Genomic DNA, 14,482 nt, shown 5'->3' on the forward strand with positions numbered 1-14,482 from the left:
GAAAATGGGAGGGAAAGGAAGGAAAAGATCCAGGAAAGGCAGGAAAATGGAGAGAGAAGGAAGGAAAAGAGGTGGAGAAAAAAAAGGAAAATGGGTGGAAAATGAAGGAGAAGAGGTGGGAAAAAGAAGGAAAATTGGGAGAAAAGAAGGAAAATGGGTGGAAAATGAAGGAAAAGAGCCAGGAAAGGAAGGAAAACGTGAGGGAAAGAAGGAAAATGGGTGGCAAAAAAAGGAAAATGATGGGGAAAGGAAGGAAAATTGAGAGAAAAGAAAGGAGGTGGGAAAAAAAGGAATATGAGGAGAAAAGGAAGGAAAATGGGCAGGGAAAAGAAGAGAAAGATCCAGGAAAGGAAGGAAAAGAGGTGGAAAAAAAGAAGGAAAATGGGAGGGAAATTAAGGAAAACAGGGAGAAAAGAAGGAAAATAGGGGAGAAAAGAAGGAAAATGGGAAAAGGAAAATTAAGGAAAATTGGGAGAAAAGAAGGAAAATGGGGAGAAAAGGAAGGAAAAGATCCAGGAAAGGCATGAAAATTGAGAGAGAAGGAAGGAAAAGAGGTGGGAAAAGAAAAATGGGTGAGAAATGAAGGAAAATAGGTGGGAAAAAAAGGAAAATGGGGAAAAAAGGAAGAAAAAAAGGTGGAAAAAAAAAGGAAAATGGGAGGAAAATGAAGGAAAATGGGGAGGGAAAGGAAGGAAAATTGAGAGAAAAGAAAGGAGGTGGGAAAAAAGGAAAATGGGAGTGAAATTAAGGAAAATTGGGAGAAGGAAAATAGGGGGGAAAAGAAGGGAAATGGGGAGGGAAAGGAAGGAAAGCTGGGAGAAAAGAAGGAAAATGGAGAGAGAAGGAAGGAAAAGATGTGGAAAAAAAAGGAAAATGGGTGGGAAAGGAAGGAGAAGAGGTGGGAAAAGAAGGAAAATGGGAAAAGGAAAATTAAGGAAAACTGGGAGAAAAGAAGGAAAATGGGGAGAGAAAGGAAGGAAAAGAGATGGAAAAAGAAGGAAAATGGGGAGAAAAGTTAGGAAAATAGGCAGGGAAAAGAAGGGAAAGAGCCAGGAAATGAAGGAAAATGTGGGGGAAAGAAGGAAAATGGGGAGGGAAAGGAAGGAAAATTGAGAGAAAAGAAGGGAGGTGGAAAAAAAAGGAAAATGGGGAGAAAAGAAGGAAAATGGGAGGGAAAAGGAAGGAAAAGAGGTGGGAAAAGGAAAATGGGAGGGAAATTAAGGAAAATTGGGAAAAAAGAAGGAAAATAGGGGGGGAAAGAAGGGAAATGGGGAGGGAAAGGAAGGAAAAGATCCAGGAAAGGAAGGAAACTGTGAGGGAAAGAAGGAAAATGGGAGGAAAATGAAGGGAAAGAGGTGGGAAAAGAAGGAAAATGGGGAGAAAAGGAAGGAAAATAAGCAGGGAGAAGAAGGGAAAGATTCAGGAAAAGAGGGAAAACGTGAGGGAAAGAAGGGAAATGGGGAGAAAAAGAAGGAAAACAGGTGGGAAAAGAAAAGGAAAATGGGTGGGAAATGAAGGAGAAGAAGCAGGAAAGGCAGGAAAATTGAGAGAGAAGGAAGGAAAAGAGGTGGAGAAAAAAAAGGAAAATGGGAGTGAAATTAAGGAAAATTGGAAGAAGGAAAATAGGGGGGAAAAGAAGGGAAATGGGAAAAGGAAAATTAAGGAAAACTGGGAGAAAAGAAGGAAAATGGGGGAAAATGAAGGAAAATGGGGACAAAAGGAAGGAGGTGGAAAAAAAAGGAAAATGGGAGTGAAATTAAGGAAAACTGGGAGAAAAGAAGGAAAATGGGGAGAAAATGAAGGAAAATGGGGAGGGAAAGGAATGAAAAGATCCAGGAAAGGAAGGAAAACGTGAGGGAAAGAAGGAAAAGGGGTGGCAAAAAAAGGAAAAGAGGTGGAAAAAAAAGGAAAATGAGGAGAAAATGAAGAAAAAAAGGTGGAAAAAAAGGGAAAATTGGGAAAAAAGAAGGAAAACGGGAGGGAAATGAAGGCGAGCCCTTGGCCTCGGTGCCCCTCGGGTCCCTCTCACACCGGAGCTCTCACACCTCCAACACCAAACACCCACAGGGAACCAAAACTCTGCTGGGAAATAAATCCAAATTAAAAATGGAATTGTCTGGAAAAATCCCGGGCAGAAACGGCCACGGGTGTGAGTTTAATTGAATTTTAATTGAATTTTAATTAGATTTTAATTGAATTTTAATTGAATTTAATGTTTAATTTTTCCACACGTGTCTGAGCGCTCCTAAAGGTTTTAATCCTGTTTAAAAAATTGGGAAATGTGGCAAAAAATTCCACAGTTGGGAATTAAATCTATTTTATGTGTTTAAAAAATGTGGCACAACATTCCACAATTATGGATAAAATCTAATTTACCTATTTAAAAAAAATGGATTATGTGGCACAAAATTCCACAGTTGGGAATTAAATTCAATTTATTTGTTTAAAAAATGGGAAATGTGGCAAAAAAATTCCACATCTGTGGATTAAATCCAATTTATCTGATTAAAAAGTGAAAATCTGGCACAAAATTCCAAATTTCCCATTTTTTTTGAAACAGATCCCAGCTGTGGATCAAATCCATTTTAGCATTATTTTATATTTTATCAAATCCATTTTATGTTAAATAATTGAAGATATGGCATAAAATTCCTTATTTTAATTTTAATCTACAGCTGCAAATTAAATCCTTTCTTTTTGGTTTAAAAAATGGGAAATTTGGCACAAAAATTCCACAGTTGGGAATTAAATCCATTTTATCTGTTTAAAAATGGGAAATGTTTTTTGGGAATGAAAAAAAATGAAAATTTTTCTGTTTTAAAAAATGGGAAATGTGGCACAAAAATTCCCGTGGAATTTTTGGGATTTTTTGGGAATAAATTCCCAAAAAATTTGATTTGAATTTAATTCAATTCCCCCTCACGAGCTGGGGAAGGTTCAAGGTTATAAAACCTTGCAGAAATACAAATAAATATAAAAATATAAATAAATATTTTATACATAAATATATAAAATATATAAAATATAAATAAATATAAAAAATGAGATGAGAGCAAAATATAAAAAATATATATATAAAATATATTTTTAATGTATTTTTTAAATAAAAATATATTAAAAAAATGAGATGAGAGCAAAATATAAAAAATATATATAAAATATATATTTTATATATTTTTTATAAAAATAAAAATATATTTATATATATATATATTTAGATATTTAGATATAATATAAATAATATATATTTATATATTTAAATATAATAATTTATAATAATATATTATAACATTATATAATGTTATATTAATATAATATTAATATTATTATTAATATCAATATCAATATTAATATATTAATATAATTAATATTAATTATATTAATAATATATATTTATATATTTATATATTAATAATATATAATTAATATATATCAATAATAATATTAATATTAATAATATCAATATTAATATTAACATATATTAATATAGATATTAATATATTAATATAATTATTAATATTAATAAATAAAAACATATTGTTATAATAATATAATAATATAATAATAAGATTTTATAATTTATTTATAGATTATAATCATGTAATTTATAATAATAATTTATATATTTATATATAATAAAAATATATTTATGTATTTTTTTATAAAAATATATTAAAAAAATGAGGTGAGAGCAAAAAAAAATTGCAGTTCTGAAGGTGGAAAAAAATATAAAAATCTTGTTTTCAGTCAAGGATGGGATTTTAGGATTAAAATTTTGAAATTTGGGATTTTTGGGCAGCACTCAACCAACTCCTGGCACACACAGAGAAGACACAAACTCAGATTTTCTTGAAAAAAATTTTCTTTTTTTTCAGAGTTTTTCAGAGAAGTTTATTCCTCCTGGAATTTTGGGATTTTTGTGATTTTATTTTTTTTTTGGGTACTTACCAGGTGAGAGGGAAATTTGTGGAAATGGGAGCAAAACCTACCTGGGAGGGGAGCAGGGCTCAGGTTCCTCTTCAGCATCTCGTACACGGGGCTGGGGACGGCAGAAATCCAGTTAGGCAGCTAAAAATGGGAATTTTTTCAGCTAAAAATGTGATTTTTTTCAGCTAAAAATGTGAATTTTTTTTAGCTAAAAGTGTGAATTTTTTCAGCGTTTTCAGCTAAAAATGTGAATTTTTTCAGCTAAAAACGTGAATTTTTTTTCAGCTAAAAATGTGAATTTTTTTAGCGTTTTCAGCTAAAAATGTGAATTTTTTCAGCTAAAAATGCGACTTTTTTCAGCTAAAAATGTGAATTTTTTTTCAGCTAAAAATGTGAATTTTTTCGGCGTTTTCACCTAAAAATGTGAATATTTTTCAGCTAAAAATTTCAATTTTTCCAGCTAAAAATGTGAATTGTTTTCAGCATTTTCAGCTAAAAATGTGAATTTTTTTCAGCTAAAAATGTGAAATTTTTTAGTGTTTTCAGCTAAAAATATGATTTTTTTTCAGCTAAAAATGTGATTTTTTTTCAGTGTTTTCAGCTAAAAATGTGATTTTTTTTCAGCTACAAATGTGAATTTTTTTAGCTAAAAATGTGATTTTTTTTAGCGTTTTCAGCTAAAAACGTGAAATTTTTTTCAGCTAAAAATGTGAAATTTTTAGCGTTTTCAGCTAAAAATGTGATTTTTTTTCAGCTAAAAATGTGATTGTTTTTCAGCGTTTTCTGCTAAAAGTGTGATTTTTTCAGCTAAAAATGTGATTTTTTTCAGCGTTTTCAGTTAAAAATGTGCATTTTTCCAGCTACAAATGTGAATTTTTTCGGCGTTTTCAGCTAAAAACGTGAAATTTTTTTCAGCTAAAAATGTGAAATTTTTTAGCGTTTTCAGCTAAAAATGTGATTTTTTTTCAGCTAAAAATGCGATTTTTTTTCAGCGTTTTCAGCTAAAAATGTGAATTTTTTCAGCTAAAAATGTGAATTTTTTCAGCTAAAAATGTGGGATTTTTTCAGCTAAAAATGTGAATTTTTTTTTAGCTAAAAATGTGAATTTTTTCAGCTAAAAATGCGAATTTTTTTCAGCTAAAAACGTGAATTTTTTTTCAGCTCAAAATGTGAATTTTTTCAGCTAAAAAATGTGAATGTTTCCAGCTAAAAACGTGAATTTTTTTCAGCTACAAATGTGAATTTTTTCAGCTCAAAATGTGAATTTTTTCAGCTAAAAATGCGATTTTTTTTCAGCTAAAAATGCGAATTTTTTCAGCTAAAAATGCGAATTTTTTTCAGCTAAAAATGCGAATTGTTTTAGCTCAAACTGTGAAATTTTTTTAGCATTTTCAGCTAAAAATGTGAAAATTTTTAGTGTTTTCAGCTAAAAATGTGAATTTTTTTCAGCATTTTCAGCTAAAAATGCAAATTTTTTCAGCTAAAAATGCGAATTTTTTCAGCTAAAAATGTGAGTTTTTTCCAGCTAAAAATGCGGATTTTTTCCAGCTAAAAATGCGGATTTTTCCAGCTAAAAATGTGATTTTTTTCCAGGTAAAAATGTGATTTGTTTCAGCTAAAATCGTGAATTTTTTCCAGCTAAAAATGTGAATTTTTTCAGCTAAAAATGCGAATTTTTTTTCACCTAAAAATGTGATTTTTTTAGCTAAAAATGTGATTTTTTTCCAGCTAAAAATGCAAATTTTTTTCAGCTAAAAATGTGAATTTTTTTTTCAGCTAAAAACGGGAATTTTTTTCAGCTAAAAATGTCAATTTTTCCTGCTAAAAATGTGATTTTTTTTCAGTGTTTTCAGCTAAAAACGTGATTTTTTTTTCGGCGTTTTCAGCTAAAAACGTGAAATTTTTTTCAGCTAAAAATGTGAATTTTTCCAGCTAAAAATGTGAATTTTTTCAGCTAAAAATGTGATTTGTTTTCAGCATTTTCAGCTAAAAATGTGAAATTTTTTAGCATTTTCACCTAAAAATGAGAATTTTTTTTCAGCTAAAAACGTGATTTTTTTTCAGTGTTTTCAGCTAAAAACGTGATTTTTTTTCAGCTAAAAATGTGATTTTTTCCAGCTAAAAATGTGATTTTTTTTCGGCGTTTTCAGCTAAAAATGCGATTTTTTTCAGCTAAAAATGTGAATTTTTTTTCAGCATTTTCAGCTAAAAATGTGAATTTTTTTCAGCTAAAAATGTGAATTTTTCCAGCTAAAAACATGATTTTTTTTTACCATTTTCACCTAAAAATGTGAATTTTTTCGGCTAAAGACGTGATTTTTTTTCAGCGTTTTCAGCTAAAAATGTGAATTTTTTTCAGCTAAAAATGCGATTTTTTTTTACCTAAAAATGTGAATTTTTTCAGCTAAAAATGCGATTTTTTTTCACCTAAAAATGTGAATTTTTTCAGCTAAAGACGTGATTTTTTTTCAGCGTTTTCAGCTAAAAACATGAATTTTTTTCAGCTAAAAATGTGATTTTTTCCAGCTAAAAATGCGAATTTTTTTTCACCTAAAAATGTGATTTTTCCAGCTAAAAACATGATTTTTTTTCACCATTTTCACCTAAAAACATGAATTTTTTTTTATTATTTCCATCTCAACCCGTGGATTTTTCCCTTTTTATGGCCACCGATATTTTCCCTTACCTGGGGTCCTTGACGGAGAAGCTCTGCAGGCCCAGCAGCGCCCCCAGCGGGTCGGGCCCGCAGTGCACCAGGTGCTGCTGCCGCCGGTCATAGAGCTGGCGGGCCAGGATGTACTGACCCAGGAAATGCATCACCTGTGGGCAGAGGGCTGGGGTCACTGCTGGGGTGGGAATGAGGGGGGATTTGGGGGGATTTGGGGGGCTGGAGTGAAGGTTTGGGGGTGGCGGTGGTGGGGAGGAGGATGGAGATGAACTGGTTCAAATGGGGTGATCCCGGTTCAAAATGGAGTTAAGTTATCCCAGTTCAAATGGGGTGATCCCAGTTCAAAATGGGGTGATCCCAGTTCAAAACAGGGTTAAATTATCCCAGTTCAAACGGGGTTATCCCAGTTCAAACTGCATTATTCCAGTTCAAAATGAAGTTAAGTTATCCCAGTTCAAATGGGGTTATCCTGGTTCAAACTGCATTATTCCCAGTTCAAATGGGGTGATCCCAGTTCACATGGGGTGATCCCAGTCCAAAATGGGGTTAAGTTATCCCAGTTCAAAGTGCATTATTCCCAGTTAAAATGGGGTGATCCCAGTTCAAAATGGGTTTATTCCCAGTTCAAATGGGGTGATCCCAGTTCAAAACAGGGTTAAATTATCCCAGTTCAAAATGGGGTGATCCCAGTTCAAACTGCATTATCCCAGTTCAAACTGCATTATTCCCAGTTAAAATGGGGTTATCCTGGTTCAAACTGCATTATTCCCAGTTAAAATGGGGTGATCCCAGTTCAAACTGGGGTGATCCCAGTTCAAACTGCATTATTCCAGTCCAAAATGGGGTGATCCCAGCTGCCTCTGGTCATAGAGCTGCCGGGCCAGGATGTACTGACCCAGGAAATGCATCACCTGCGGGCAGAGGGCTGGGGTCACTGCTGGGGTTTGGGGGGCTGGGAGGGGAATGAGGGGGGATTTGGGGGGGTGGGAGGGGAATTGGGGGGGATTTGGGGGGCTGGGAGGGGAATGAGGGGGGATTTGGGGGGATTTGGGGGGCTGGAGTGAAGGTTTGGGGGTGGCGGTGGTGGGGAGGAGGATGGAGATAAACGGGTTCAAATGGGGTGATCCCGGTTCAAATGGGGTTATTTCCACTGACCCCAAAGTTTCTCCAAAAGCGACCCTGAAGTGTCCCCTAAGTGCCCTCAAAGTGACCCTTAAGTGCCCCAAAAGTTCCCCCACCAGGTGAAATGGGACCATTTCCCAGGGCCTGAAGGACAGAACCCCATCCCAAACCCTCAACCCCCAAACCCCAACCCCCAAATCCCAAACCCCAAATCCCAAAACTCCAAATCTGGGGGTGCCCCCACCTCCCAAACCCCAAATCCCCCAAACCCCAAATCCCCCAAACCCCAACCCCAAACCCTAAACCCCAACCCCAACTCTGGGGGTGCCCCCACCTCCCAAACCCCAAACCCAAAACTCCAAACCCCAAATCCCAAACCCCAAACCTGGGGGTGCCCGCACCTCCCAAACCCCAAATCCCAAACCTAAACCCCAAAACTCTAAATCCCAAACCCCAAATCTGGGGGTGCCCGCACCTCCCAAATCCCAAACCCCAAACCCTAATCCCCAAATCCCAAATCTGGGGGTGCCCGCACCTCCCAAACCCCAAATCCCAAACCCAACCCCAAATCCCAAACCCCAAATCTGGGGGTGCCCCCACCTCCCAAATCCCAAACACCAAACCCCAACTCCAAACCCCAAATCCCAAACTCCAAATCTGGGGGTGCCTCCACCTCCCAAACCCCAAACCCCAAAACTCCAAATCTCAAACCTCAAATCCCAACCCCAAACCCTAAACCCCAAATCCCAAATCTGGGGGTGCCCCCACCTCCCAAACCCCAAATCCCAAACCCCAAATCCCAAACCCAAACCCCAAACCCAAAACTCCAAACCCCAAATCCCAAACCCCAAAGTGATCCTAAAGGGATCTGGGGGTGCCCCCACCCCCCAGATCTGGGGGGGAGCCCATGCCCTCACCCCAGATTTGGGGGAAGAGCCCCCACCCCCCAAACCCCAAATCCCAAACCCAAACCCCAAATCCCAAACCCCAAACCCCAACCCCAAATCTAGGGGTGCCCCCACCTCCCAAATCCCAAACCCCAAACCCCAAATTTGGGGGTGCCCCCACCTCCCAAACCCCAAACCCCAAACCCGGGGGTGTCCCCACCTCTTTGAGCGTGAAGGAGTCGCCCTGGGCCCCCCCAGCCCGCAGGATCCTCAGCAGGGGCAGCGAGGGAACCACCTGGGAAATATCCAATAAACACAGAAATTATAAATAAATAAAAATTTATAAATAATATTTATAGAAAAACACTAAATGGTAAATATGTGATAAATATAGAAATGATAAATATATAGAAATGAAAAATATTTCCCCACTATTTATCAATATTTCCCCACTATTTACCAATACTAAGTGGCAAATATTTGATAAATATCTGATAAATCTATAAATATATATAAATATATAGAAATGATCAATATTTTCCCACTATTTATCAATACTAAATGGTAAATATTTGATAAATATAGAAATGTATAAATACATCGAAATGGTAAATATTTTCCCACTATTTATCAATATTTCCCCACTATTTAGCAATACTAAGTGATAAATATTTGATAAATATATAAATATAAATACATAGAAATGATAAATATTTTCCCACTATTTATCAATATTTTCCCACTATTTATCAATATTTCCCCCCTATATACCAATACAAAATGCTAAATATTTGACAAATATAAAAATATATAAATACATAGAAATGATAAATATTTTCCCACTAATTATCAATATTTCCCCACTATTTATCAATATCTTCCCACTAATTATCAATATTTTCCTGCTATTTATCAATACTAAATGGTAAATATTTGATAAATATATAAATATATAAATGATAAATATTTTCCCAGTATTTAGCAGTACTAAATGGTAAGTATTTGATAAATATAGAAATGATAAATATTTTCCCACTAATTATCAATACTAAATGGTAAATATTTGATAAATATAGTAATGATAACTATATAAAATTATATAAATAATATTTATAGAAAATTACTAAATGGTAAATATTTGATAAATATAGAAATTATAAATATATTAAAATATATAAATAATGGTTATAGAAAATATATAAATATATACGAATATAGAAAAATTATCAATATTTCCCCACTATTTATCAATACTAAATGGTAAATATTTGATAAATATACAATATATACAAATGATAAATATTTCTCCAGTATTTACCAATACGAAATTCCATGTTTTGTTATGCTTTTAAATACATTTTTTCTCTTGAAAATATTCCTAAATCCTGGACAAATTCCTTGAGGTAAATCCAAATTTTTTAATGATAAATCCCAATTTTTTTAATGATAAATCCCAATTTTTTTTTTAGGATAAATCCCATTTTTTTTGAGGATAAATTCTCCAAATTTAAACATATTTTAAATTTCATAAAAATCACCACTCTGAGGAGGAAATAACACAGATAAATGATGGAGGGGTCATTAGCTGCTAATTAATTGCTAATTACCTGATTGGCTTGGCCCAGGGGGATCCTGCTGGAATTTGGGAAGCTCATCCTGGCAGTGAGGAGCTGTTCAAGCACCGACCTGCAAATGGAATTTTAAGGTTAAAATCAACCTTTTTAAAATTTCAAATTTAAAATAATAAATCAATTTAAAATAACAAAATTTCAAATTTCAAATTTTTATTTTTAATCCTGCCTTGGGTCTCTCCCACTTTGTGCTGCTCTAGGGGAATGTAATAAAAAAGGGAAAATAAAATAAAACGAAAAAATATTTGGGAAGGGTAGGTTCAAGCATATCAAATATTCAAATTTCTAAATTATAATTCAGATTATAGCAGCTTCAATCCCTTCATATTTCCTTAAATTTTAAGCGATTTCTGAGGGGAAAAAAATGAAAATATTGACCACAAACAACCTTAAAAAGAGCTGGACAGGGTAGACTCAAACTTATAAAATATTTAAATTTATGAGGAGCATCGACAATTAACTGGAATAATTCAGATTATAACAGCTTTAATCCCTTCCCCAGTTCATATTTCCCTAAATTTTAACCAATTTCTGAGGGAAAAAATTAAAATATTGACCACAAACAACTTTAAAATGAGCTGGAGAGGGTTGAGTCAAACTTAATAGATATTTAAATTTCTTTAGAGCATCGACAATTAACTGGAATAATTCAGATTATAACAGCTTCACTCCCTTCACCAGTTCATATTTCCCTAATTTTTACCCGCTTTCTGAGGGAAAAAATTAAAATATTGACCAAAAACAACTTTAAAAGCAGCTGGACAGGGTTGATTCAAACTTAATAAATATTTACATTTGTGAAGAGCATCGACAATTAACTGGAATAATTCAGATTATAACAGATTTAATCCCTTCCCAGTTCATATTTCCTTAAATTTTAATCGATTTCTGAGGGAAAAAAAACCAAAATATTGACCAAAAACACCCTGAAAATGACCCGGACAGGGTTGAGTGAAACTTATAAATATTTAAATTTATGAGGAGCATCGACAGTGACCTGGAATAATTCAGATTATAACAGATTTAATCCCTTCCCCAGTTAATATTTCCTTAAATTTTAACCAATTTCTGAGGGGAAAAATTAAAATATTGACCACAAACAATCTTAAAAATGAGCTATACAGGGCTGAGTCAAACTTATCAAATATTTAAATTTATGAAAAGCATAGAAAGTGACCTGGAATAATCCAGATTATAGCAGCTTTAATCCCTTCACCAGTTCATATTTCCCTAATTTTTAACCGATTTCTGAGGGGAAAAAATGAAAATATTGATCACAAACAACTTTAAAATCAGCTGGACAGGGCTGAGTCAAATTTAGTAAATATTTAAATTTGTGAGGAGCATTAACAGTGACTTGAAATAATTCATATTATAGCAGCTTCACTCCCTTCACCAGTTCATATTTCCTTAAATTTTAATCGATTTCTGAGGGAAAAAAATAAAATATTGACCAAAAACACCCTGAAAATGACCCGGACAGGGTTGAGTGAAACTTAGTAAATATTTAAATTTATGAGGAGCATCGACAGTGACCTGGAATAATTCAAATTATAACAGCTTCACTCCCTTCACCAGTTCATATTTCCTTACTTTTTACCCAATTTCTGAGGGAAAAAATTAAAATATTGACCAAAAACAACTTTAAAACGAGCTGGAGAGGACAGACTCAAACTTAATAAATATTTAAAGTTATCATGTGACCTGGAATAATCCAAATTACAACAGCTTCACTCCCTTCACCAGTTCATATTTCCTTAATTTTTACCCGATTTCTGAGGGGAAAAAATGAAAATATTGATCACAAACCCCTTTAAAATCAGCTGGATTTACCCACCTTGACTTTTTGTGCCTGGCAGGAATATCCTGGGATTATTTTATCGGGATTTTACTGAGGGATAATTCCCGAGATTTTACAAAAATTCGCTTTTTTTTCAAACCTCGCCCGAGGGAGGGACCGATAACGGCTGGACTGGGCTGAAAATCGGCTCGAAAAAAGGAAAAGAAATTCGGATTTTATCTCCCTCCCCTTTTCCTGGAAAGAAATTCACGGCTGAGGGAGACGAATTTTAACCATTTCAGCGCTGATCGGATCGCTCAAAACCTCCGGGTTTTGCACAAAAATTAATTTTTTTTAGACACTTTGCTTCTCATTAATATTAGGATTTAATCAGAAATTAACTTTGGCGTTAATTAAGATTCTGTTCGCGAGTTTTGAAATATTTTCGGGGAGAAAAATATAATGAAATTTAGGGGTAAAGCCCCATTGAAAAGCTCCCACGCGGTGGAAATTCCTTTAAAAAATAAATGGAATTTTCTGCTTGGCAAGCTCAGAAATTTGGGATAATTTCAATCCCAAATTTGGGATAATTTCACCTCCAAACCCCCATCCAAAAATGGATTTCCGGAGATTTTTAGGTGCTGAAAAGGAAATCGTGAATCACCCCCGAGTCATTGAGCTGAGCAAATTTTCCACTCCAAAATTTCACCCCAGACAGAGGAAATACTCATTTGCCTCTTTCATGACTAAAAAATGCCTTTTTTATAACTAAAAATTCCTTTTTTTTGAGTCACCAAAAACCCCCCCAAGAATAAAACCGCAGCTTTTTTAAAAACTGAAAAATCTCACCCGGCTGAAAAGTCAAATTAAAATTTATTCGAGCTTTGATGGTTTTTTTATTAAAGTCTAAATTGAATGAAAAAAAATTAGTTTGTAAATTCCATTTGAAGCAGGAAAGCAGCAGGGGTTGGGGTTCGGGTGACAGCGATTTTTCCAGCTTTTAAATAAAGTAAAATATTGAAAATAAAGTTGGGATTTTAGGGAATTTTAGGTAAAACAGCCCTGAAGGGGAGGATTTAAACAGGCACTGATGCAATCATGAAGTCACTGATAAATTAATTAAATTTGTCCTCATCAGTCCCTGAGGGGTTTCATATCTTAAATTTCGCCCTTTTAATTTAAAATAAACTTTAAAAATTCTGATTTGTACCCGAGTTTTGTGGCTAGCATGATGAATTTAGAATTTTGGACAAATTTTGGGCAATTCTACCCCAAAAATTCCACCAAAACCTTTGGGTAAATAAAAGATAAATCGAAAAAAAGTTGAGCAATTGCTCCTTTGGTTGTGAAATGTTGCGAAAGCCGGGAGGAAAACCAAAAGTGATGAATTAAAATGACAAAAAAAGCGAATTTCCCTACAAATCTCCCTAAATCCCCGCAGGAATTTGAGATAAGGAAACACTTCCACCCCCCTGAATGTTCCTGATTTGTGGCTATTTTTATTTTAAGAGGAAAAAAATTGGCTTTTATTGGGGTTTTTCCACAAGAGTTGAGGCAGCTTAACCCAATAAAACAAAAGAAAATTTGTGGGATCAATCCCTCAGCTTTTATGGGGCGAAATTCTGGAAAAAATGGAATTCCAGAGCGGTTTGGGATGGAAAAAACCTAGAAATTTCTCCTATTCCATAGGTAGTGACAATTCAAAAATCGCAGATTTTTCCAATTTCCTTTCAGGGATGGAGGGAGTGGAATTCTCTGGGAATTCCATCCCAGGGAAGGATTTATTCCCAAAATCCGAATTTATTCCCATATCCCGGTGGGAGCCCGCTGCCATTCCCCCTTCTCCTATCACTCCAGGCCTTTGGGATCATTGCCCATCCATCTTCCTCGATCAGCTCATAATTAAATCACCCCGAATCTTCCCTTCTCCAGGCGGGACAATCGCAATTATCTCAGGATTTCGCGGGAAGAGATAAAAATTCAGGGACGCTGCCGCCGCCCCAGGCCCCTCCCGCCGGCACCGCCTCCCGCCCCCCTTCAGCCTCCTCAGCCCCCCGGCATCCCCGCGTTCCCCTCGGCGCCCTGCTCACCCTACAGCCGCTCCATGGGCTCCGGGCAGGGGGATGGGAAGGGGAAGGAGCCCCTACAGCCCCGGAGGGCTCCGCGCCTCCATTTTAGCGGGGTCCGGGCCGAAGCTTCCCTCCCCGGCCAACATGGCGGCGGGGTCATAGAGAGGAGCGGGATGTGCGGCTGGACGGGACGTGGGGATGGCGTGAATGGGTGGCGCCCCCTAGCGGGGTGGAGGAGCACGGCGGTGCGCCCTCAGCCCTCATGGAAAACAGAAATAAAAATAAATAAATAAAAATAAATAAATAAAAATAAACTTTACAATAAAAGTAAAATATAAACGTAGATATACACATAAATATAAATGTGAATAGATATGTAGATATAAAAATATATTGAT

The 14,482-nt window shown here is 35.3% G+C and overlaps 1 protein-coding gene across 3 annotated transcripts in view; it reads right to left on the bottom strand.

Annotated features, from left to right (window-relative positions):
* The window catches only part of MDM4 (MDM4 regulator of p53), a 33,670-nt gene extending 19,405 nt beyond the window's left edge, over window positions 1-14,265 (bottom strand). For 2 of the 3 annotated variants that reach the window (XR_012577172.1, XM_074528402.1), the window contains exons 1-5: window positions 14,106-14,265; window positions 10,212-10,290; window positions 8,825-8,899; window positions 6,614-6,747; window positions 3,990-4,039 (exon numbers count right to left, since the gene is read on the bottom strand). Coding sequence is in view for 2 of the 3 variants with exons in the window: in XM_074528402.1 (XP_074384503.1) it covers window positions 3,990-4,039; window positions 6,614-6,747; window positions 8,825-8,899; window positions 10,212-10,259 (307 nt within the window). In the remaining variant the exon portion in view is untranslated. Of the gene's footprint in view, window positions 1-3,989; window positions 4,040-6,613; window positions 6,748-8,824; window positions 8,900-10,211; window positions 10,291-12,072; window positions 12,151-14,105 lie in introns of those variants that run through there. The other variant, XM_074528403.1, reaches the window with a different exon arrangement.
* Window positions 14,266-14,482: the final 217 nt, after the last annotated feature.

This window comes from Zonotrichia albicollis, chromosome 28 (genome assembly GCF_047830755.1).
Source record: "Zonotrichia albicollis isolate bZonAlb1 chromosome 28, bZonAlb1.hap1, whole genome shotgun sequence".
Taxonomy (NCBI): Eukaryota; Metazoa; Chordata; class Aves; order Passeriformes; family Passerellidae; genus Zonotrichia; species Zonotrichia albicollis.